The 23,180-nt window shown below is 34.2% G+C and overlaps 5 protein-coding genes across 7 annotated transcripts in view; 4 read left to right on the top strand and 1 right to left on the bottom strand.

Annotated features, from left to right (window-relative positions):
• The window catches only part of LOC100183774 (uncharacterized oxidoreductase YjmC), an 8,406-nt gene extending 4,758 nt beyond the window's left edge, over positions 1-3,648 (top strand). For 2 of the 3 annotated variants that reach the window (XM_004225696.4, XM_018817672.2), the window contains exons 6-9: positions 1,281-1,411; positions 1,763-1,869; positions 2,341-2,547; positions 3,386-3,481. In XM_004225696.4, the coding sequence (XP_004225744.1) occupies positions 1,281-1,411; positions 1,763-1,869; positions 2,341-2,547; positions 3,386-3,445 (505 nt within the window). In that variant the 3' untranslated portion in view covers positions 3,446-3,481. Of the gene's footprint in view, positions 1-553; positions 724-1,280; positions 1,412-1,762; positions 1,870-2,340; positions 2,548-3,385 lie in introns of all 3 variants that reach the window. The other variant, XM_002127947.5, reaches the window with a different exon arrangement.
• Positions 3,649-3,721: 73 nt separating this feature from the next.
• Positions 3,722-9,622, bottom strand: LOC104265479. The gene is made up of 9 exons (XM_018817679.2): positions 9,618-9,622; positions 6,894-7,002; positions 6,537-6,680; positions 6,085-6,215; positions 5,692-5,800; positions 4,926-5,064; positions 4,539-4,676; positions 4,152-4,284; positions 3,722-3,940 (listed from the first exon to the last, which is right to left on the bottom strand). The coding sequence occupies exons 2-9, from the start codon at positions 6,970-6,972 to the stop codon at positions 3,800-3,802; spliced, it is 1,014 nt and encodes a 337-aa protein (XP_018673224.1). The 5' UTR covers positions 6,973-7,002; positions 9,618-9,622; the 3' UTR covers positions 3,722-3,799.
• On the top strand, positions 8,780-12,224 carry LOC100181408 (immunoglobulin-binding protein 1). Its single transcript, XM_002127979.5, has 4 exons — positions 8,780-8,976; positions 9,211-9,301; positions 9,885-10,006; positions 10,285-12,224. The coding sequence occupies exon 4, from the start codon at positions 10,501-10,503 to the stop codon at positions 11,488-11,490; it is 990 nt and encodes a 329-aa protein (XP_002128015.1). The 5' UTR covers positions 8,780-8,976; positions 9,211-9,301; positions 9,885-10,006; positions 10,285-10,500; the 3' UTR covers positions 11,491-12,224.
• Positions 12,217-19,573, top strand: LOC100186137 (putative aminopeptidase W07G4.4). Its single transcript, XM_002127847.3, has 14 exons — positions 12,217-12,341; positions 12,848-12,983; positions 13,256-13,318; positions 13,765-13,901; positions 14,383-14,479; positions 15,291-15,367; positions 15,689-15,788; positions 15,978-16,053; positions 16,288-16,478; positions 16,761-16,883; positions 17,291-17,446; positions 17,793-17,919; positions 18,066-18,178; positions 18,501-19,573. Exons 1-14 carry the CDS (start codon positions 12,337-12,339, stop codon positions 18,630-18,632), a joined length of 1,533 nt encoding a protein of 510 aa, XP_002127883.1. The 5' UTR covers positions 12,217-12,336; the 3' UTR covers positions 18,633-19,573.
• Positions 19,374-23,180, top strand: part of LOC100179774 — a 20,451-nt gene continuing 16,644 nt past the window's right edge. Inside the window, exons 1-8 of the mRNA XM_026840926.1 lie at positions 19,374-19,384; positions 19,842-19,921; positions 20,280-20,500; positions 20,769-20,874; positions 21,231-21,407; positions 21,747-21,920; positions 22,188-22,364; positions 22,682-22,864. Of these exons, the coding sequence (XP_026696727.1) occupies positions 19,374-19,384; positions 19,842-19,921; positions 20,280-20,500; positions 20,769-20,874; positions 21,231-21,407; positions 21,747-21,920; positions 22,188-22,364; positions 22,682-22,864 (1,129 nt within the window). The remainder of the gene's footprint in view (positions 19,385-19,841; positions 19,922-20,279; positions 20,501-20,768; positions 20,875-21,230; positions 21,408-21,746; positions 21,921-22,187; positions 22,365-22,681; positions 22,865-23,180) is intronic.

Genomic DNA, 23,180 nt, shown 5'->3' with positions numbered 1-23,180 from the left:
GCCTGTTATCCCTTATGGGATGTCTAAGTTGGCAGACATTATAAAAGAATTAAAGTACCAACAAAATTCTTACACACGAAGTACAAATGCCCACTTGATTTTTTTAGCTCGCAAGCTGGCACTAAGTGTATGAAACAGAACACTAAGTTTTATTGCCTGTCCTTTTTCCAACACTTGAAAATAAATGAGTTACATTCATTCATTCATCATTCATTTAGTTGGTATATTCAATTTAATGTTGTGGTTCATCACTGCTTAGGCTCCAGTCCTTTTGAGTATAAAAACACTACAACAGTTGTTTTGTAAAGTTCCCACAACACCCCAGTGCCACTATCATCTTCCATCTTTTGTTGTCACTAAACTGCCTGTACTGTTTCATCATAGCCTACTCATTATGTTAGATTCAGTCCTTTAAATACTGAAATTCTACAATAGTTTTAAAGCCAGATTCTTAACTTCGAACCAGTAGACCCTAAAACTCTCATCACCCCCACCTTCCATTTGTTGTTGTCATGACATTACCCGTATTCCGTTTCACCCCTCATTATGTTAGGGCTTTTCTTTCACCAACACCACACCGACTTTATTCATCCCTCGATCTAACTCTATGACCCTTGGTACCAACCCGATCTGCTGTGTTGCTCCTGCTAAGGATGGCGATTCATTTGCGCTAGACATGGCAACGACAACTGTGGCTTTTGGCAAAGTTGAAGTGGCTCATAGGTTCGTGGATGGATTGATTTCTCTGTGTTGTTGTTGTGATTGACAAATCTTGTTTGATTGTTTTGATAATGAATCAATTTATTTAAAAGTTTTAATACGAAATCATTATTCTATTAGTTCTGATACCAGGTATAATATAATGAGTCTTTTAACAGCTCATCTGGTATAAAAGGAAAACCTAGTGTATTTCCGATGTTTCGTCTGTCGTCAAGATTATTTTTAAAGTCATTCTGTTTTACTTTTTAAGCATTAATACAAAATGATTTTTTTCTCTTTTTGTTTATCTATTTGCATGGGTTCTATGTCATAACCTAAGATTGACACCAGAGTTAGGACATTATCATACTGTTCAATATATGTGTTTATCATACTGTTCAATATATGTGTTTATCTTGCTGCAATAATGTATCGATATTTATGTTTGTTTTTAAAGTTTTGCCTACCAGGATAAATTAGCATTGATTCATATGCAAATAAATTCCAGGAGATCTCAATCACGCTTGTAATGCATAGACTTTTTGGCAACAGCATAACGGTAATTATGTTTCTTTTTACAGGAAAGGCGAAAATATTCCCAATGGTTGGGGTGCTGACCCACAAGGTCGAGAAACAAACGATCCAACGAAAGTTTTAAACGGGGGTGGGTTGTTACCACTAGGTGGATCAGAGATCGGTGGCGGATATAAAGGTAAGAAAGGTTGGCCGACCAACCATCTATAACTTGACGGTGAGCATAAGGTGTATAAATACACTATGTATGTCTGGTGTATAGGAAGACACCCATGTTATAACTCGACAGTAAGCATGAGGTTTATAAATACACCAAGTGTGTCCAATGTATAAGAAGACACATTAGCCCATACCTTCAAGTTCTTCAACAGCTTATATATGTTGAACTCTATATATGTTGAAATAGGACAAGTGTGAGTGTGACCATTATCACAAAACTTGTTACCTTATTTTAACGCCCATGTTATAACTTGGCATTGTAGAAGATATGTTTACACCTGTTACATTTATTTCAACTCTCCCCATACAGGATATGGGTTGGCTATGATGGTTGAAGTGATGTGTGGAGTGTTGGCTGGAGCTCATTATGGGAAGAATATTAGAAGGTGGGGAACAACTGAACGAATCGCTGATTTGGTAAGTTACTTTGTTGTCTTATTTTCATGAAAAACCAATGCTAATTTGGTAAGTTTCATCATTTAGTTAAAACGCTCCAGACTGTACATTTAGAAATTCAATTAGGTTTCGCTTTTCAATTGTAATCTGATGTAATCCCAATGTGTTAAGTGTATAGTTATGCTGTCTTATGGTTGAGTAGTTTTATAATATGAACTGCATATGTGTTGTAACACAATATGAAACATGAGCTTGACCCAAAGATTGCTGATTGCTGTAACATTGTTAAAGTTTATGTCTGCTTATCCACACACTGCAGTAGAAAGTCACTCAAGTTCTCATGCTAAACTTAACAGCTCTACTGTTTGCAAGGCAATTTTAGATTCGTCATTTAGAAGTAACTAATTGTAGACCCAAATTTTACCAGTATTTCTAATTTCCTACCAACAAGAATACAAACTTGTACACAACAATAACCACCCCCACACACAGGGACAATGCTTCATAGCTGTCGACCCAAAAGCCTTTTTCCCCGGGTTTGAGGAAAGACTCCAGGACTTCATCGACAGCCAACGTAACTTGGAACCCTCTGACCCTAACCACCCGGTTCTTGTGGCTGGTGACCCGGAACGTATACATATGAAGAAGTGTGATGACATGGGGGGAATTCCATATCCTAAGAATGTTGTTGAATACATGGTAAGTTTAAACTGAAAATTTTCTGATTTTTAGTTGGTGTTTAACTTGTGACATGCTGTTGTCTGAGACTTGGCATCGATATATAATCTAAAGTAGGGACAATAAAGCTTTTATTTATGTTGTTGGTATAATGGTATATCACTTTTTTATAACCTTTGTAACCCCGATTTATATTGTCTTTTTATTTATGTATTAGAGATAAAGTGGTTTATAAGTTAGTCTTAAGTGCTGATGTTACCATTCTACAAATTGGTGTAGTACAGCATTTTAGTTACTGATCCCTTTTTTGACCAGTGACACACAATTAATTGTTTTTGCTATTTCCCGTTAGAAAACCGCTTGGTGTTCTCTGTATATTGAAAGCAACAAACAGATAACATTGTTTTTTTTAAAGAAAATAGGGGTAACTGCGGTAAAACTAATCTGAAGTTATTTAGTAATGGAACAGGGGGTCGCGGGTGTTAAATGTTGAAAAAAGGGGTTTCTAGGGTTCCGTGGCTTAAAAATAGACCACGAACCATGTGGGGTTAAAAACATTTAGTCGAGTAACTTTAAACTATGACTCATCCTAATCTGAGTGACACTAGTTTACATTAATGATATAGTAGGATGGGGGAAGATGGGACACGTTCTCATACCATTTTCTTGTCCCATTTAGTAGTAAACAAAGAACCTTAAAAGAATTATAAAACGGTATTATCGCAACTCCCATAGACCATTGTCAATTGTTTAAAATACGATAAGAATATTTTGATATCATGTGCTAAAGGTATCTCATTTTACCCCACCGTACCATACGTTAGTTTCATGGTTGTAATATTATGTTTACTTATTACAGAATGGTGTTGCAAACAAGTTAGGAGTTAGCAGTATGACTACAATCAACCCAAAGGTTTAACCATATATTTGCCAAATACATTTCTACAGCTTGCTATGTGGTTTCATCTGTTAAGCATTTATATCATGTTGCTTTTTAATGGCTGTGTGTTATGCAATTCTATTCAAACTTGCTTGTGTGTTATGCAATTTTATTCAAACAAGTTTTAACTGAAAGGGTATTCGTGCCTTATACAGTATAGTTTTAATGCATGGGAATAACAATGCAGTGCTTTCATTAAACTATAAAATAATCTGACTAAATAAAAGATACATACACAGGTTTTTCACAACAGGATTTCTTAAAGAGAAATTTTATTTGTTTCTGTACCAAATATTTTTCTGTTTTGGTGTCAAAAGTTTGTGTCTAGTTATCTTAAGCACATGCTTGTACATTGGCGGGGTTATAAAGCCACTGTTGGCTACAGTAGTTCATTTCCAACCCCGCAATAAAGTCATTCTCGTTAACATGAGGAACGAAAAAGAAATGGTTGCATCTTCCTCCTTTTGCTAGTTGCTGTAAAATTTAAACAATCTTAAGACTCGTGGTATCTTTGGGCAAGACACTTAATGGAAATTGCTTCAACGTAGTGGTTCTTTATAGGCTGTCTATATTGTCAGTCATATAATTTAAAAAAGGTTGATTGCCCACAAAGTTACACACGGGACATTAAGTAAAACAAAGTCACCATTTTCACCCAATCTAATATAATTCAAGGCATAGTTACCGCTAGTTTCTGTTGACATGCACCCCGTCCGAGCCTAATAGCCACCACGTAAACGTCAATGTCATTTATAACTAGCGACTGCATTAGATTTTGCATGGCACCAGCTTGTCGGTCACGAGGGCAATTCCCACACCTGTAATTGTAGCAAAACATAAAAATTACATTTTTTCGATACGATAGCTGAGATTAAAATTGATCGGTTGTATGAATTAAACGTATATATTTATCCTTGCGTGACAGCGACAGTAGTTATAACATGGGGGCTTCTGTTTATAGTTAAACACGATCAGGGTGTATGGGATTTAGCTAACGGTATCTATACCCAAGGTGTAGTTTGTCGGTGCCTATCACCAAAAAATATTTATATTTCGAAGCCGAAGTAGTTACCCATCAGTTATAATGAAAATCTCCTGTTTGACGTTTTTATCGTCTGGTCTGCCACCGCTTGATGGCGCAATGATTACGTCACGAACATGTTCTAAGGCGTCCAACAAACATGTTCTTCCCGATGTTCCTTCAGTGTAACTGTATACGTGAGGGATTGCTTTAATTTGTATAAGGGAGATCTTACAACAAGGCACACTATAGTCAGAATTTGGACCACAATTTGCCCATTACCCAAATTCGGCGTAAATCCTAGATTTTGTGACCAGGACTTCAACCACACATGGAACAACGCTTATAGTGATAACTCTTAATTTGGATATTCAGCCTGCTTCAAGCTGTCAAAATACCACATAAGATATGTGCACCGCTTCTTATTTACCCAATTACCTGATCGATCTTATTGCATTGACAAGTGTAACGTTATTTGTGTAATCACCAAATCCTATATGATCGTGTATTGTCCGATCAAAAGAAGTAACGGCCACTCGAGTATTGTCCGGACCAATTTTAATGGGACCGCACAGCACTGTAATAAGAACAAAACACCCATGTTAACAACCGCTATAGCTTTAAGAATGGGTGTAACGTGGCGCAGGCAACGACAGTCGTTATAACAGGAAAGCTCTGTTTCATGCACTTATTCGTGTCCGCTTTGAAGGTTACCACGTATATACAGTAGGGTGGGGGGGGGAGATGGGACACCTTTTGACTCTATTTTCTCATCCCATTTAATAGTAAACAAGAAACATTCAAAGATTTATAAAACTATAATCTCACAACTCTTATAGACCATTGTTAATTGTTTAAAACACGATCAGAATATTTGGATATTATGTGCTAAAGGTTTCCCATCTTCCCCCATCCTACTATATGTATTTTTTTCATTTTATGTATGGCTGAGATTTAGACAACCCACAAGTGGCACCAGTAAATTAATATAGTACTTTGGGGTAAGAGGGGACAACTTTAGCACATAATATCCAAATATCCGGATTGCTGTGTTGTAAACAATTAGCAACGGTCTATGGGAGTCGCGAGCGTATGGTTTTATTATTCTTTGCCTGTTTTTTGTTTACTGCCGAATGGGATGAGAAAAAAAAAGTGAGTCTCATCTTCCCCCACCCTATACTAAATGTTAATTGTTTTGACTTACCGCTCACCATTCCCGCTGCGATTCTTTTAACGACATTGTTGAATGGCGCTTGTCCTAGGCTACCGCTTTCATCCAGCAAAAACAAGATGTCTCGTTGTTTTAGAGCAGGCTGTCATAAACGCAGTGTTACTTATATAGCAGCCATATTGTTTCTTTATTTGCCCGACGGCATGGCTCAGTGGCATCATAACCCTATAGGATATATACTAGATCCGAGGCTAGATACGGAAAATAAAGTTGCTGCATTGTTTTGATATAATACTGCATATTGCCCAGAAAAGAAAAGGGAAATTGCAGCATTTAAAATACGCATAAGCGGAAACTACTGATGTGTATTTAATAAAAATAACGTATAGCGGCTGCTGACCCAACCATTACGATGCTATTACTTACTGGCCATGAGGGTGCTTGGCGCTTTGTCCGAGACACGGAATTGTTGTTCTCTGGGACAGCTGGTTCTACAAGGACAAAGCTGTTGACTAAACCTGATGCCAACGATGCTCCTGCGCTACACCGTTCTGTTTCTGTTAAGTAAATGATAAAGTTAGTCCGACGCCGTGGTTTATTGGTACGTGACCAAAGGATACCGGGTTCAACGCTTGACGCTGTGGTTATTAATATAAGAATGTTCTTGGACAAGACACTTGTCGGTTGTTGCTACTACAATCCAGCAGTGCGGTAGAAGGGTTGTCTAAATTATTAACCGTAAAGCAAAAAACGTGCACGTTGAGGTACATGATTTGTGACTTGTAAGAGCATAAGGTGTATGAAGCCGAACATCCGCGTGTTGTAAGGACCGCAATGATGATCAAAAATATGAGTACGCTACCATTGATTCTACTTACGGGGTCGGCAGGAAGATGTCCGTGTTACAGGTTGGCGAGTTCGGACAGAGTTCGATCCTACAGAGCATTTTCCCCATCGCTGATACACACACGGTACCGGGGTTGTCGTGGGCGGGTTTGTAGGGTAACGAGTCGCAAACGAACCTGTAATAGTTGAGATAACATTATTGCAGGCCACTTTTAACTACTGAGCACGGTGTGTGAAACCGAACACCCGTGTTATAGCGGCAATAACTTTTCCCTGCAACGCCGAGGTAAAGATACGTGAAACAGAACACTCATGTCAGAACCGCGATATCGTTGCCCAGCCACGCCAGTATAAAACAGGTTGCATTCATATAGGCTAATTAACCTCACCTCCAGAGTTCCATAGAAAAGACTGAACATCAAGAACAAGACAACAGAAAGTCAAAAGGAATAACCCGACGAACTTCATGGTTAGATTTTTGTACTCTAAACTTTTGTACTCTTGTAGTTAATTTCTACACTGATACATTTATGCCGGTGACACGGTTTATATAGACTGCAACTCGTGCTGGAAATTACCAGAAGGAAGTATATTTTAAGATGCCACAACTGTCTCCGAATGCCAAGGGGTATATCTATTTCATCATCTTAACTTGTTTGTCTGCTTGTGGCAAGATTATTTAGAGAGGTTTAACAAGATTTTCTTATACTGCACGTAGCCTATATATGTGTTGGTTTCGTAGACCTCATGTTTTTTTATGAGTTACCACGTTAAAACGTTGTGGTGTTTCCTTTGTATATGACATATATATATTGTACTATATATTTGTACTATATATTGTACTATATATTGTTTTATTAGGTATTTAGGAAACAATTAACAACTGGGTCAAGCCGCACTGCCTCGCAGTATATAGAATCTTTCCTTTACGAGTAAATTGAGAAATGTGTGAGCTACAATAACCAACGTTTAACAAACGTATAATACACCTGCGCTTTTACCATTCAAACGTGGTTTTATACTAAGGCTGCAGATGATGCGCGCGTTATAGGTATGAGTTTTCCATGAAAATACAATCTGTTATTTTGGGATGTTATACTAATCGTGCTGTATCGGCCAACCCATGTATTGACCATTTTCGACATAATCGTAAGGATAAAAATGATTATAGCTTACACGGTGTAGCATGCCTTGGGCTTTATTGCAGAAAAATAATCTGGATATATAAGGTAACAAAACGAATCCGCGGGTATGTTCTTTGTGGCTTTTGGTTTGGGAAAGATGTAATGTATTTTGGATAACAACATGCGCTTACTCATATACCTGTCTAGCGACTAAGACGTAGTTGTTTTTAAACAACACAACTGATGTAAAATGTTTAACGACCAAGAGGAAAATTTTAAACACTTATACATGTAAGAAAACAAGTTTTGCCTTGAGCATTATTGCATACTATGCAGCTTTTTCTTACTCTGTTTTTGAAAGGGCGTGTGGTGAAAATAGCATGCGCAAATAATAATTACTTAGCGTAAATCTTTCACAGAAATGTATAAATATATTAAAAACAGTTTTTCCCTTGTCGTATTTGCATGAAAAGCGTTTGGATTTAGCATTTTATGACGTTTGCTCTGACGTTTTGGAAGTTTCGGTTTCATAAAGTCACGTAAAAACAGCAGCGCGTATTAAAATTTATCCAATAAATACTCCCATAAGGATATGTCATAAACGATTTGGCCGTAAGTGTAATAGTGAAAATCAGAGTTCGTATATAAACATGTTTATATACGTTTATATACGGACTCTGGTGAAAATAATACATTAAATTATATTTAAAACGCTAAAAGCATGTTTCGAGGTTAGCGTTTTAAAAAAAATATTAGTTTTTAACATTTCTATGATGTTTACTGCTACGGTCTAGTAGTTTTACGTCACGTCTGGAGCATGACCAACATTTCTTCCGCTTTATCTAATTTTTATAAAATATTAAAAACAATTTGACTTCTATTTCGCTTTTTCTAGAAATACAGTAATAATATTTGGAAGTTTATGAAAAATTCCGTCAGTTAAATGTAAATATTAAGCGTTACGTATAATTTTCGTTATTTATATCAGTATTTTACTCATTAGACCTTTATAACACGGACACTGTAAACGTAAATATTTTTTTAAATGTAATTTGGAAACAAATGTTTAAAAATGTAAAAGTTGTGTTTTCACGTTAAGGTGTAATCGTAAATAATTTAAAGTCAATTTTAGCTTAAAGTGGAACGTTTTGTTACTGAAAACTTAGATTAATAATTTTCAGAAAAAGAAATTTTCAACCTTTGGTTAAAATGGAGTAATGGAGACATGGAATTCTCGATTTAAACCAAAGTACATTTTGCTGTTTATTCTGTTATTGTTTAAAAGCGTTGAATTATCCAGTGAGAGTTCATACAACCCATATTCACCAAGAATACTGTGCTCATTATTGTAAGTACAGTTTATGTTTTTTCCTAAGTTAATATTATAAATTTGTACATTGGAATCTCCAATTTATTGAATAGGATAATTACAACATTAGCTACGACACAGCAAATTAAATGTAAATTAAGCAAAAATACAACATTGTCAGTAATTGATTTGCTTACTATGCGTTGCTGAGATAACACATACAAGCCGTTCATAATTGCAATATAACACATTTGTATTTGTGATGTTTCTTAGACCAGAAGAATTCTTGATTTGTGAAAATCCAAACTTCTTCAATACCACGTCTAACGGGACAGGAGTGGACCAATTTGTTTGCCCGAAAGTGGTAAAATATATGTTGTAATAAAAAATATATGTAATACAAATATTTAAAATAATGTATAACATAGTCAAGCTAAGTTCGACAAACATTTAATATTTTAGGTAAAGATTAATAAAATTTAAAAGTATGACCTGCATTGATTTGATTCACATTTTAAAATTTATTCAATGCTGGATAGAAAGTGTGTTAACTTAAATATTGTTTCCCGTGCTCAAGAGGTGTATTAAAAAGAGCATGTTATAACAACTGTCGTTACCCGCAAGAGGATAAATAGAGTTATTTTCATTTTATCATAAATATTCAAAACATAGTGTGTTACAACTGTTATACATTACCCACTATTGAAAATAAATAAGTCGTATTATACATATAGTGGAGTGGGGTAAGACGAAACACCTTTAGCACATATCCAGATCGTGTTTCAAACAAATTTCTTTGAATGATCTTTGTTTACTGCCAAATGGGCCAACCAAATAGAATGAAAAAGTGTTCTATCCTTCTCACCCTAGTGAATATATATATTAATTTATTTCTACGACATACCAGTACCGCCACATAAGTTTGAAACATTCTTATATTTTCATAGGATAGTGTGAAGTACAAATACTCTCAAGTTCCTCAAACCTCCGTACTTTGCAAAGTAGTGGATTCTACAATTGACTGCGTGGGTGAGCGGTCGTTTTATAAAGGTGGATTCCCCTGCTTAAGGTGATGTGTTTGTTTAAATTAAAATCTAATGTACTCATCAACATGATGGGGTTGAGCTCTTATAGTATTTCGATATCGAAGATTTTTTTGTAATATTTTTTTCTCCAATTTTTGTAAAATGATGTTTCAATCATCTGGCTATATTTATATATATATATATTGTATTTTACTGTAAAAGGAATTTATGAAACATTTATCATAACTTAAAACTTTATAAAACTGGTAAAGTTTTAAATTAAAGTAAAGTTTAAAGTAACCGATTTTGATCTCTTTATCAGGTACACAGGTTATTACTTCGTTACCACTCTTATCCAATCTGTGTTTCTTGGCTGTCTTGGTGTCGATCGCTTTTGTCTCAAGCACACGTGTACTGGGATTGCTAAAGCTTTAACACTGGGTGGTATAGGGGTGTGGTGGTTTGTTGACATTATTCTGCTTCTTACTGGGAACTTGGCCCCTGCTGATCTCAGCCACTGGTGTGTTTATTATTAAAGATGGCTGAGGTTGAAGATCGGAAGATTGTCGACCTTTTTAACGAGGTTTGGAGCGCAGAGAAAGAAATTTCAAACTCCTGTGACACTCTGTCAGATAAAATACAAGGTTTGATAGCGGACACTCTCGCTACATTATCCGTGTTGTCGCAATCAATTGAACAGCTCAGTATGTTTAGTCATAATGAAGAAGTTGATGAGATTTCCACACAAGATATAAGATACCTCATGCTCAATGCATTGGCTGGGCATTTAATATCAAAAAAGAAATGTCAAGTCCAACAGAGACTTGAGATTCTTACCAAAAGCCGGGAATTTTACGTTGAATTCCTTAAAATTTGCAGAGATTACGGCATAGGTCCCCTCGGTGAAATACACCAAGTTTTAAAACCTGCTTCAGATGAAGAAGCATTGCTGAAACATTTTCCTCAAAAAGCAAAAGACTTAAGCTCCATGACGCGGGCAAGAGAGGCGAAAATTGAAAAATATAAACAATCGAAACTTATGGAACAGCAGCTGTCTGAACTCCAGCATAACTTAGGTAATGATGAACAATGTAGAAAGTACTGGCTACTAGTTCTAAATAAGTGGGTGAACCATGTTATAGAAGAGATGGGTAATATGGATATGGAAATATCTATGTTGAAACGAATGCAAAACATACCTAAGTCGCAAATTGAGGAAGATCGGAGAAATTTACGGGAGTCAATAAAACCGATGCAGCCGTTTATTTTGACTAAAGATAAACTACAAGCTGCTGTGTATGGAGCTGGCTACCCTAGCTTACCCACTGTTACATTGGACGAGTATTATGAGAGAGAAGCGGCTGCTGGGAGAATGCCGGACCAAGCGTCAAAACCTGCATCGGATAAAAAGGAAGATGAAGATTCCGATGATGATTTTTCCGACGAAAAACTAAAGAAAAAAAGAGAATTTGATGATTGGAAAGACACCCATCGTAGGGGGGCTGGCAATCGTAAAAATATGGGATAATGTTGTTAAAATGATAGCTAATACAGTAATTGGATATAGTGCAGTTTGATTGACTTCTAAAACTACAATCCCCTAATACATTATTCATGCAACAATATCTATTATTAACTCACAAGTGTAAGGTCTCATAAATCTATTGCAACTTCACTTGTCATATTTTTGGCCCGCTGTTCCTATTGTGGCTTAACAATCGACTGATGTTTCAAAATTGTTTATTGAGGTTGTTCTATTTCAATGGCACATTTGTTTGTTGTGCCACTGTCATGATCAAGTGCCAGGGCCGTGGTATCATATTTAAATGACGATTGCCGCTTATTTAAGTGGCACTAGCAGTATTTTCATTGTTGTGTTTTAATAAAACAAGCAAAGTTACAATCGTATTAAATATTCAAACCAGTCTGTTTTCACCAAACTCGCATAAATTGAAAAGTCTGTTATTTTTTAAAACATTAAAAATTCAATTTTAAATTTCAAAACAATTCCATTTAAGAAAAAAAATCACTTTTTTATTGATTTTGAAATATTTTTTTTTTGAATTTGATTTTTATAACATAAGCACAGGCACTATTTATAAACACTTATCACATTAAATATTTATTTCCACACTGCATAAATGTCACTACAGCAAAATTAAAACTCTATTCGGTTTTACAATCTATTTGATTTGGACTAAGGACCTTGTTCACTCTTGCACCACTCTATGTTAAACATTAATCTCTGTCAATATTTTGCAAGGAATAGTGCTGTGTGTGCATTAAAACTACTGATAGGAATCATAGTTAACCATTCACTGTCCATTTGTGTGACTTGACCAGAAGTATCGCATCTAAAGCTTCAACTAACAAAATGGGGTAAGTCTTGATTGGGGATTACTAATTTTTATAGTTAATAAATATATTAAAATAATGTTTTATATTTGCATACTGTATTGCTCTGCATTTTGTTTTGTGTCCATTTTTCTGAAGATTTATAAGATTACATTTTTTAAAATGTTTAAATAAATTACTTTGTTTTATATTTCCGCTTTATATAACTGCATGAATTTTTAGTTTCTATAACCTGATACATTCTAAATTAATCTTGTAATTCTTAGATAAAAACTGTTAAGCCAATCTCTTTGTTTAAACTGAGATTAATAATGGATTGGTTTCCCTTGTTTGCTTTTATTGGTTTACTCTTGTATGATTGCTGTTTAATTAATTGTATCGAGGAAATATATCTGGTAGGCAAATGTTAGCTGTTAATGACAATTTCTTTGGAAACTCGTTGATGGGCAGGAGGTGTATGAAACAGAACTGTAATTGCTCCGCCACATGAGAGGTTAAATAAGTTGCAATCATTTATTTATTTTACCCAGGTTACCTTGTGAAATTGAATTGGTTTCAAAATTTGAAAACCTTAATTTTGACGGAGTTATTCTTGTGTGTGAAAAACTAGATGACTTGAAAGATTCTTTGAGTTTTCTAAAGAAACCTTTGGAGGATTTAAAACAGGTTTGGAAATTTTGAAACATTTGTAACATTCATATAAGTTATCAACTTTTCTTTATCATATGAAGATGTATATAGCAATGGATTTATGTACATGATGTGTGCATTCATACACCTCAAGCTTATTGTTGAATTATAAATGGAATTTATACCTGGGCACTTAAAGTGCATTTATACATTTTATGCTTACAAATTATAACATGGGTGTTTACAAATTGTGTATTTTGGATTTTAGTTTGTAATTCATCCTCTATTATCAATCAAATAACATGCAGATTGATGATTCTGTTGGAAAGTCAGTAACAGTTGCTGCTTTGGATGGCGGTTTGAAACGAGTGGTAAGTGACTTGAATAAACTGTAGTTAAAGTTGATGACACATGTTTATATCTAATTCAATTTCGAAATACACAAATAATCTTTAAGTTTAAAGGTTATAATAAATGTATTATACTTTGTATAGCTTAATTCTAAAGATATGTAGGCTATAAGGTGATTGATATAAAAGATTCTGTAAATACTACCACGAAAACGCAAGAGCAATTTCTTTCTGCGTAGCTTTTTAAAACGGTCAAAATTTTTTGCCAAACCGTTTTGAGTAGTCTTGTTTGGACTACACACGCGCAGACACTGTGTGTCCTGACCATAATTATGAACCATGTATATGCAATATATATATCTTAAATGTATTGCACTTCTATATCTTATTTTTAGAGATATATAGGAATAGGGCAATAAGGTGATTTTTCTAAAAGATTTCTTGAATTTTTTATTATATACTATCAGATCTTTGCACCAACTGGTCCTCTGAACCGAGATTACGACGATGTTCGTAGATTTGCTGACGCGGCAGAAAACGGGATAAAACGAGCGATTAAAGCCGGCTGTCAATCACCTGTGCTTGTCACTGTGAAGAATGATAAGTCAGTGTTTTATTGAATGTGTTGCTTAAAGTTGTATGTGCTACAGTTTCTGTATTTGCATGTGCTATAATTTTTATTATTTATTTAATGTGAGTGAGGTCCTTCAGTGTGGCTTACCATGGGTCCTCTTAGGTTAGAGTTGGCCTATTTCGTGGTGCTATAACATAACCCATTAGTAAACACTGTATTGGACCAATACCTGTTAAATGTTTTTTCTGAGCACATACAACTATCAGGATCAATATCAAGCATTGAATTGCTAAACCACAATTTTATGAGACAATAGTCATGTCTGTTTATCCATACACCACAAAAACTTCAGCAACTCGTTTGTGGGCATAGGAGTGGCAACCATTAGTGGCAACCCACGAGGATATGTATGGCTAAACAATTGTTGTATGTGTTTTAAACCATGTTCCAAGGCAAATCAACAACGCCATATGTTTAAAATTAATTTTATAATGCTTATTTTCCATTGCAGGTTCAAATACGCAAGTTTTGTTGCTGCACTTGGCGCAATGCAAGCACTTTATGTTCCATTGGAAATACGAGAAGCTAAACCTGAAAAGAAGAATAAGGTTTAAACTTTTATGTTTTATTATTTTTAAATACTATTTTTTTTCAGCTGTTTTCTCTTCAGTTAATATTAATTATGGCTTATGTGGTGTTTATTAAAATTAAGAAATCCTTACAGTTAGTAAAACAATAACAGTTTCAGTTTTTTATTGTTTATTTATTTTCTATATACAAGCGGTAGCCTAATTACCTGATACATCTTGGATATCAGTTTATTCCATGTCAACATTCAATTATAGAAAGGTGTGTTCATGTTGTAAACAACATTTGGCGTTTTAATTGTCGTTTAATAGATATTGATTCTTTTCATTTAAAATATCACATTTCCTCTGTTTGCTTGGTAATCATAGCTGTATTTCATGAAAGACAACATCCACATTATATTTGTAAACTATTTCACATTATATGCTACTAGGGTCCCCTTTGATTGTGTTATAACCTTTTAATAATAGAAAAACAGTTTAATGAAATTACATTCACGAATTATGATTAGAAATAAGGGGGAAGGTGATCATTGATAAATAAAACAGATTTTTTTACATTGCACTTAAATGTAAATTGCATTGTGTATGCATTTTTTCAATGATAATTTTTATCTATTATTATTTGTTTCTTTTTTGTTTAATAATGTGCTGTTTAACATAAATTAGGAAACAAGTAAAATGGTTATTACAAGTAAAAACGATTAATATACTGTATTACAAGTAAAAAATTATAAATTTTTGGCTTCGTATTTTAACATTTTTATAATTTTCTCTTTCCAACTAATATTTTAGTATATTTCTATTAAGGTCTATTCTGTTTACTCCCCAGTTACTGAAACTTGGTTTATGGAGTGGAGAATCTTCCCCATACTTGATACCTACTGTAGATGCTTTTGAAAGTGGAAGGTTAGTAAACTTTAATGAAGTATATGCTGTTGATGCATGGCATATTTTATTTTAGCCTTTAGCTCGGAGGATAATCGTGTTTTGCGTTTTTTGGGGGGTAAAAATATACATTTTTATTTATATACCTTATACTCCTAAATTTGTATTTGAGGCTCGACTTTGCTATCATTGTGTGGTGAATTGTACCTTTTGTTTGTGTTTATAAGTTTTACTTCCATTTTTATTATTTCATGTCAGATATAAAAATAAAGTATTTTTTGCAATAAATAATATCTCAATTATTGATTGATCCACAACAATAGATATTATTTTTGATTCCAGGTCTTTAGTTCGTGACATCCAGGGTTCGGATCCTGAGCGTATGGCGCCACCACGTGTTGCAGATTACGTTACAGCAAACTTCGCGAACACAAACATTAAGGTAATCATAGAAATCTTAACATTTCATCAGTTTTAACACTTTATACAGAAAATTATATTGGAAGCTGTTCTTTGACCTGAGTACCATGAAATTGCATAAAATAAATAATTATTGCAAACAAGTCAATTTTGCTACCTGGTTTTTTGGGGTATGGTTTCTAGTTTGAACAAAAAGTAAATATTTTTATAGGTTGAGGTTGTATCAGATTGTGATTACATTGAGAAGAATTATCCTTGCCTTGGTGCTGTGAACAGAGCTGCTAAAGGTGAATATGAATGTTTCTCATGTGATTAAGTGCTTTATATATAACTTGACAGTGAACATGGGGTGTATGAACCATGTGTGTCTGGTGTATAAGAAGACACCCATGTTATAAATCAACAGTGAGCATAAAATAAATGAACACACTGCTTAACTAGTCTATAAGATACCTATGCTAGAACATGACAGTGAACATAAGGTGTACAACTATTCTTAAACAACCAACATTGACCTCTAGTGGTTCCTCGGCACAATGCTCGCGTCATCAAACTTTTCTACGAGGGTTCGGGTCCAATCACAGACACATTGTTCCTTGTGGGTAAGGGTGTCACTTATGATACTGGAGGTGCAGATGTAAAAGCTGGGGGTATTATGGCTGGAATGCACAGAGATAAAGGGGGAGCTTCTGCTGTGGCTGGCTTCTTTCAGGTAATAACAGAACATAACAAAAAAATTTCAAAACTATTGCGAAGATCATATTATTAAAAGAAAGAAAAAAAGGAAATTACCAGCAAAACAACAGTTGTTAAAACACGCTATGAATAAAAAGTGTGGAAAGAGTGTCAATTATATTACTTCATACCCCTAGTTCACACCTGTAACCTCTACCACTTTATCTGTTGCTTAGTGTGTGTGAATAGGCACTTAAGCAGGCATGATTTTAGTAGGTTTGGTCATTTATATCTTTGTTATATTGATATCTTGAACCAGATATTGGAGAAATTGAAGCCCGCCCACTTAAAAGTATACGGCACAATGTCCATGGTAAGAAACAGCATTGGAGCAAATGGTTACGTGGCTGATGAGATTATTACTGCAAGGTCAGGGAAAAGGGTGAGTGTTAATAGGAAGTGTGAGTGTTAATGAAAAAATGGAATATTTTGTGTGTGTGTGGTATAAGTTAAACTTTTTTGGTAGTTTTTTTTATGAACTTTACTCTATAAAAGGCTGTTGTGGGGATATACATTAAATATTACAAAACCAAAAATGGCACATTTTCCTATGGCCTGAGTATAAAACAGTAAATTAGTTTTTTTGATTCCTTGTTTTTGTCAAATGAATATATTAACAAAGATGTAAACCTGTTATGAATACTGGAGCCAAGTGTTCATTTTTTGAGGTTTGGTTGTTAAACAAACTGTTTTCTTGAATTTATTGTTAATGGGAAACTAAACAGAACAATTAAGTGTAACACAGTGATGCGCAATAGTAAGCCAGTATTTACAACCCAGTGATCTCAGGTTCGTGTCGGCAACACTGACGCTGAAGGGCGAATGGCGATGGCAGATTGTTTGTGTGAGGCAAAAGAAATGGCGAAGAATGAAGTGAACCCACATCTTTATACGATCGCTACGTTGACTGGGCATGCTATTATTGCTATGGGACCTGGATACAGTGTGAGTGGTTAGAAGTGAACTGTGTGGACTGTTTGGAACCAAACTTCTGTTTATATCAATTAAAGATAAATAAAAAGCCATCACTCATAATGTTGCTTGCTTAGTTGTAGGCATGGGGTGAATACAACAAAACACTCATGTTAAAACACCCCTGTAAAGGAAAAATAGATGTCTTACCTTTATTCATACAAGATTTTTAATGGAAATCCTAAGAAAAAGATTTTTATTGTATATAAATTGGTGAAAAAAACAAAAGATGTAGGTATTCGTTGCAAGTGAATATAACTATCTGGAAGAAACTGTCTTTTAAAAGAAAATAAGACATAACATAATGCAACAATCACAGATTGCGATGGACAATGGTCCTGCTCGTGAAATACAGAACAGCTTGAAGCTGCGAGATGCTGGTGATGCTGTCGGAGATATGTTTGAGATATCAACAATTAGAAGGGAGGATTATGTGTTTCATACAGGTGGGTGGGGAGGTTGGAGTGGGGGGTATTGGTGCTATTGTCAGTTCTCTAATTATTCTTTGTGGGTAAGATCCCACAACGTAACATGCCATGGGCCCTAGGATTTATGCCACAGTTAATTTATAAAAAAAATTCTATGTTATCAGGCAAGTCTGAATACGAAGACATCTTGCAATGTAACAACGCCCCGTCATCACGCACACCACGAGGTCATCAATCACCAAGTGCTTTCATGATTATGACATCAGGACTTGATTCTGTGAGTTGACAATAGTTTGTCTATCTCGTCATGCCCATATTAAAATTTCTGATTCTAATGTGTGTGGATAATAGACATTTGGGTTGGCTTATCGATGTTTGCCACTTTCATGCCTACTGTCAAGCTGATAATGCTTTAATCTGTTACAAATCTTTTTCGCTATGTACCCATGTATAATACCCACTACCCACATGCAAATAATAATAATAAAAAATAATGGCTCTAATCTACATCCCAAGTCCCATGGCATCCATCATGGTCACCTTTATAAAATATAAAAGTTCCAACCTATCTCAATATGAATTCTATTTCTTTTTTTCAGCATGGGTTGGACTCTGATCACCCTCTCAAATACACCCATCTTGATATTGCGGGTTCAGAAGGGAAATTCCCTGGAATACCCACTGGGGCCCCAATCACTGGTCTTTATTCGAGATATTTTGGAAAGCATTAGATTTAATGACAGGAAGGAGATTTCAGTTCCGAGAATTAAGATTACAGATTTATTTAGTTAGAAGTGAAAAGATTTTGAAAAGAAAAGAGATAAAGATCAAAGAAATGTTTTAAAACAGATTGTTGCAGTTTCTAAGTAAAAAAAACATAAAAAAATTAAATTTGTGACCGATGGATTTTGTGATGTGTAATTTAAATACAAAATATCTATTGTATCTCATGACAACATAAAGAACATATATTATATAAACATATCAGCATTCTATATTCCCAAATCGCCTTAACTTATAGTTCATTATTTATATACTGCATTCAAATATGTGAGACATACTTGTTATATAAACTTTCCATGTCTGCCACATTGAAAATTATATTGATATTTATACAATATTACCGTATCATTGCTTTGTTTCAAAAGTTTCTGACAAAGCAACCCTTTTCTTTAATAACCTTTAAGATTTATAATTTCATTTTTTGTGTTTAATTTATGCACCTATGTGTTAATTTAAGTACCCTGTGAAGTTTATGATAAGACTGTGTGATTTTTTGTGGAAAGGTCATTCATTGTTTGCAATAATTAAGGTGTGTGTGTAAATGTCTCAAAAAAGAAGCAGTTATAATTTGGAAATTTGATTGGAAATTTTGTTTTAAAACTGTTGCAACTTTCGCTTAAAGTCTGTTCTCAGGTATAAACTATTTAAATGTCGTTTCAGAAGCTCGATATATATTCAAGTTTACCGGAATGGCGTTTTAGTAGTTACAGTACATTTAAAATCCAGAATACAATGAATTTAATTGCATTTTATCTGAATTACCTTCTAGTTCAAAAAGCTTTGGTGTATGGACCCCTGAACACAATATATTTAATTAAATATCTTTAATACATTCTTCCATTATATGATCACTGTCATTAAAATTGAGAATAAAATCATGAAAAGAAAACGTCTTATTATTATGACAAAATAATGTGTTACTATGGTGTTACATAATAGGCATTGTTATTATTATAATCCAACCTAAATAATTTATGAGCATACGGTGTCTGGTAATGTTATAAAATATTTTTATCATATGGTTTTAATATCGTAGATAAAGCAATGCTTCTAAGCTTGGTAAGTTGTATGTTTGATTGCTATTTATTTTCAATATTTATTGCAAATTGTTTTTATTTTATTATTATTATCCTATATTAACTGTATATTAATATTAGTGTTTTAACTTCTTATAATGGCAATTTAAAGCAATTGTTTCTGCAGTTTTTGCTTCTGTTTGGAATAAGCCATGCATTGGGTGAGTATAAGATTACATTTTATAAATATTTTAAAATAACGAAAAGCATTTCTTTTTAAGCCATTGCCATGACACTACTTCAAATATTTCTGTACGATTGTTCTTAAGAACTACAATGTATGATATTTCATTTCAAACAGAGACGGTGTGGTGAATGCATCTCATATGTCTTTTATACACAACATAGCTTTTGTTTATCTCTTTAAATACATTAAAAACATTAAACCAATTAAAACAACAAAGAGAAGAAAGTAATCAGAAAAACCACTTTCTTTTAAAACATGCTAGAAGTAAAACTGCCAAATAAAAACATGACTAATAGACCAATTATCAAACCCTGTAAAAATATTTTTAACAGGGAACACAAAAGATTTGCTCATATATGGGGATTCCCCATATGCAACCACAGTCAATGGCATCAGTTTAAAGGACATTGTAGGAATATACACACTCACAAAGCCTGATGAATATACTCAAGTTGTACCAGCGCTTGGTAGAGTGTTCAAGATATATCAGGAACAGGAGAGATGGATAATATTGAAGTACACGGAGAATCCTAAATTTGATCCTCAAATACAGGTAATGATATGTTTAGCTTTGGGTAAGGCTTTGTTTTTATAAGGAGATTTATAAGTATCAAAACCTGCTATGGGCACAAGGTGTATAAAGAAGAGAACCTGTGATTTAAGACCAACAGTGCCAAAATATAAATATTTTGTTTTTATTTATTTCAGTTATAATTATCACCATTTTTTACTCTGTCATCGTTTCCACTACACAACAGGATTGTCAAGATGAGGACTATGTTATTTATGCATTCAATACAACATAATCTTTTTTTTACCAGATAACTTCTTATGGTGAAATAGATGATCATGCAATTATTTCCATATTAGAGAAAGTGGGTTGGGTGGCTATCCCTAATATTCATGTGGCTTCTTTTACCAATGAAGGTGACAAAATAGGAGGAAATATATTACAGTGAATGATTATTGCTTCATCTCCATGTGGCCAGAAAACGGCAGTCGTTATAACGGTGGTGCCATGTTTCATACACCTTGTGCCAGTCTATGAGCTGCCTGTTTAATATTAACAATGAATTTACCCAAATTTAGAAATGAGGTAAAAGGAAAGTTTAGTGTTAAAAATGGTGTCCTGTATCACTATAATATTTACAGATTATTTTGTTTTTGGAATAAAAAGCTTAATTTATTTCGAGAATTAAAGCTTTTGTTGGGAAATAAACAGTTGGAAAACACTGTTTCGGGTAAAAGAGGTGAAAAAACTAATTTTATTTTTATACAAACAGGTGAACTAATGAAGGTATTTGGACCTGGGAATTATATTGCCTTCAACATTCCTTTAACTAAAACATTAGCCCAAGCAGCATGTAGATCTGTAGATGCAAACCTCGTTCTGCCAATTACTGAGGCATTGAATCAATTCTTGGTAACTTTGACTGAGTTCGACCAAACTTATTGGACAGGTAAAACAATTTATGCAGAATGCCATTTATCGATTGCCTAGTTAGGATAAAACAAAAGTAACAGTTTAATGATTGCATTTTTTTATCCTGGTTTTACCAAACACACTTTAATTCACCATTGTAACTGATGTTTTATCCTATACTTTTTATTCTCAGCCTGCTTTTAACAACTGTCATTTTGCTGTTGATTTTATTTGTTTAAAACAATTTGAACTTGGCTATCGTTTTTTAAAAAGACAAATTAAAAAAATTACTAAAAAAGGACAAAAGCATAAAAAATTACAAAAATGTTACCTCATTTGTGATATTTGGCTTAATGTTGCAGATATGTTGTTTTAGGTTTTAAATCGGATGTCAGTTCTGGATGGGAATTTAAACTTGGTAATGCTGAAGGCTCATTGTCTGAAATACCAATTCATTATGATGTCACAACCCCCGGTTGTTTGGTCATAAATAAGAATGAATTCAAAATATCATCTTGTGAAGAAACACATTTCTTTATCTGTGAATCAAGTAGGTTTTATGATGTAACCAATCTTTGGTCCCAGTATATTGAATAAAATTACTTATCCTTTCTGGCACCGTGGCACAGTGGTTAGAATGTCAGTGACCCGCAAACATGCAATAGCAATTACTTCTATCACTTTAGCACTAATGGGTTGTAAATCACCTTTGCTGTAATTGTTGCAAAATGCCATCTTTGCCATGGTTGTTGGAAACAACTGACATTTCTCTATATTATATCCATTAAACAATTGTACGTAATCAATTTCTTCACAGGATTTTATCCTCATAGAGAATACTGGTACAAGGTATATGATTACCCACGCACATTTCAAGAGGCTTCTGTTGCATGTAAGGCTGCCTATAATAGCAGTTTACTGCCTTGGGTTACTTCACAGAACTTCATTGACAAGCTTACTCAACTATATGGTTATAAAGAACTGTATTGGTCAGGTGAGATTGTTGTGTGTCTGGTGTTTAATTTAGTTGAAAATTGTATATGTGTGTCTGGTATAAGAAGACACACAGATTATAACATGACAGTGAGCATGAGGTGCATGAGTACACCATGTGCGTCTGGTGTATAAAAAGACACCCAATTTGACAATGAGCATGAGGTGTATGTATACACAATGTAAGCCTGCTAACATAAGAAGTCTCTCATGTGTAACTAGAAATGGAGCTTATGTTATATGAACACATCATGTACGTTTTATATATATAAATAGAAAAACTCCAATATTAATGTAGACTTAATTATTCCTCTTCAGCTTTTAGATACGATGATACTACCGAAAGTTATAACGTACCTGGTGAACCATCTGCTAAGATAGTATGGGAAGACGGACAACCTAGTTGGGGTGATTGCGTTGTGGGAAACAACATTGGGAAGGGGGTATCTGTTCAGTGTAACTTAGAACACTTCTTTATTTGTGTGAGGCCCATATCAGTTGGTAAGTTGATATGGAAACTTTTTCATATTTCCAGAATGAGATTTTTATTATGAGCAGCTGGCCTCAAACTAATATTCTGTAGACTAGAGGCAGCCACTCTAACCACATTATAGCTGTCTATTAAAGTAAAATTTAAAATAGTTCCTAGATTTTTTTTCTGACAAGTTATAAGCCTCAAACCGTATAAGTCTGAAAATTCTAAACAAAAAGAGATCGCCATTTAACTACAGTATGGATCCCCTTCGTCTAAATAGCTAAGCTATGTTGAATCTAGTCGAAGAACCACGGAACTAAATTAACAAAATTGTTTTTAATA

The sequence above is a fragment of the Ciona intestinalis genome, chromosome 2 (genome assembly GCF_000224145.3).
Source record: "Ciona intestinalis chromosome 2, KH, whole genome shotgun sequence".
In the NCBI taxonomy this organism is placed as follows: Eukaryota; Metazoa; Chordata; class Ascidiacea; order Phlebobranchia; family Cionidae; genus Ciona; species Ciona intestinalis.
This window is presented reverse-complemented; position numbering and strand designations above follow the sequence as displayed.

What these genes read in the sequence shown, in the direction of transcription:
- LOC100186137 (XM_002127847.3), top strand. An exon ending in AACCTGAAAAGAAGAATAAG is followed by an intron (nt 14,480 to 15,290) that starts GTTTAAACTTTT and finishes TTTACTCCCCAG; the next exon opens with TTACTGAAACTTGGTTTATG. An exon ending in CTATGGGACCTGGATACAGT is followed by an intron (nt 17,447 to 17,792) that starts GTGAGTGGTTAG and finishes CAACAATCACAG; the next exon opens with ATTGCGATGGACAATGGTCC.
- LOC104265479 (XM_018817679.2), bottom strand. Translation starts at nt 6,972, where the DNA reads ATGAAGTTCGTCGGGTTATTCCTTTTGACTTTCTGTTGTCTTGTTCTT. An exon ending in GCCAAGCACCCTCATGGCCA is followed by an intron (nt 5,801 to 6,084) that starts GTAAGTAATAGC and finishes CGTTTATGACAG; the next exon opens with CCTGCTCTAAAACAACGAGA. An exon ending in ATTTTCATTATAACTGATGG is followed by an intron (nt 4,285 to 4,538) that starts GTAACTACTTCG and finishes CTACAATTACAG; the next exon opens with GTGTGGGAATTGCCCTCGTG.
- LOC100181408 (XM_002127979.5), top strand. Translation starts at nt 10,501, where the DNA reads ATGGCTGAGGTTGAAGATCGGAAGATTGTCGACCTTTTTAACGAGGTT.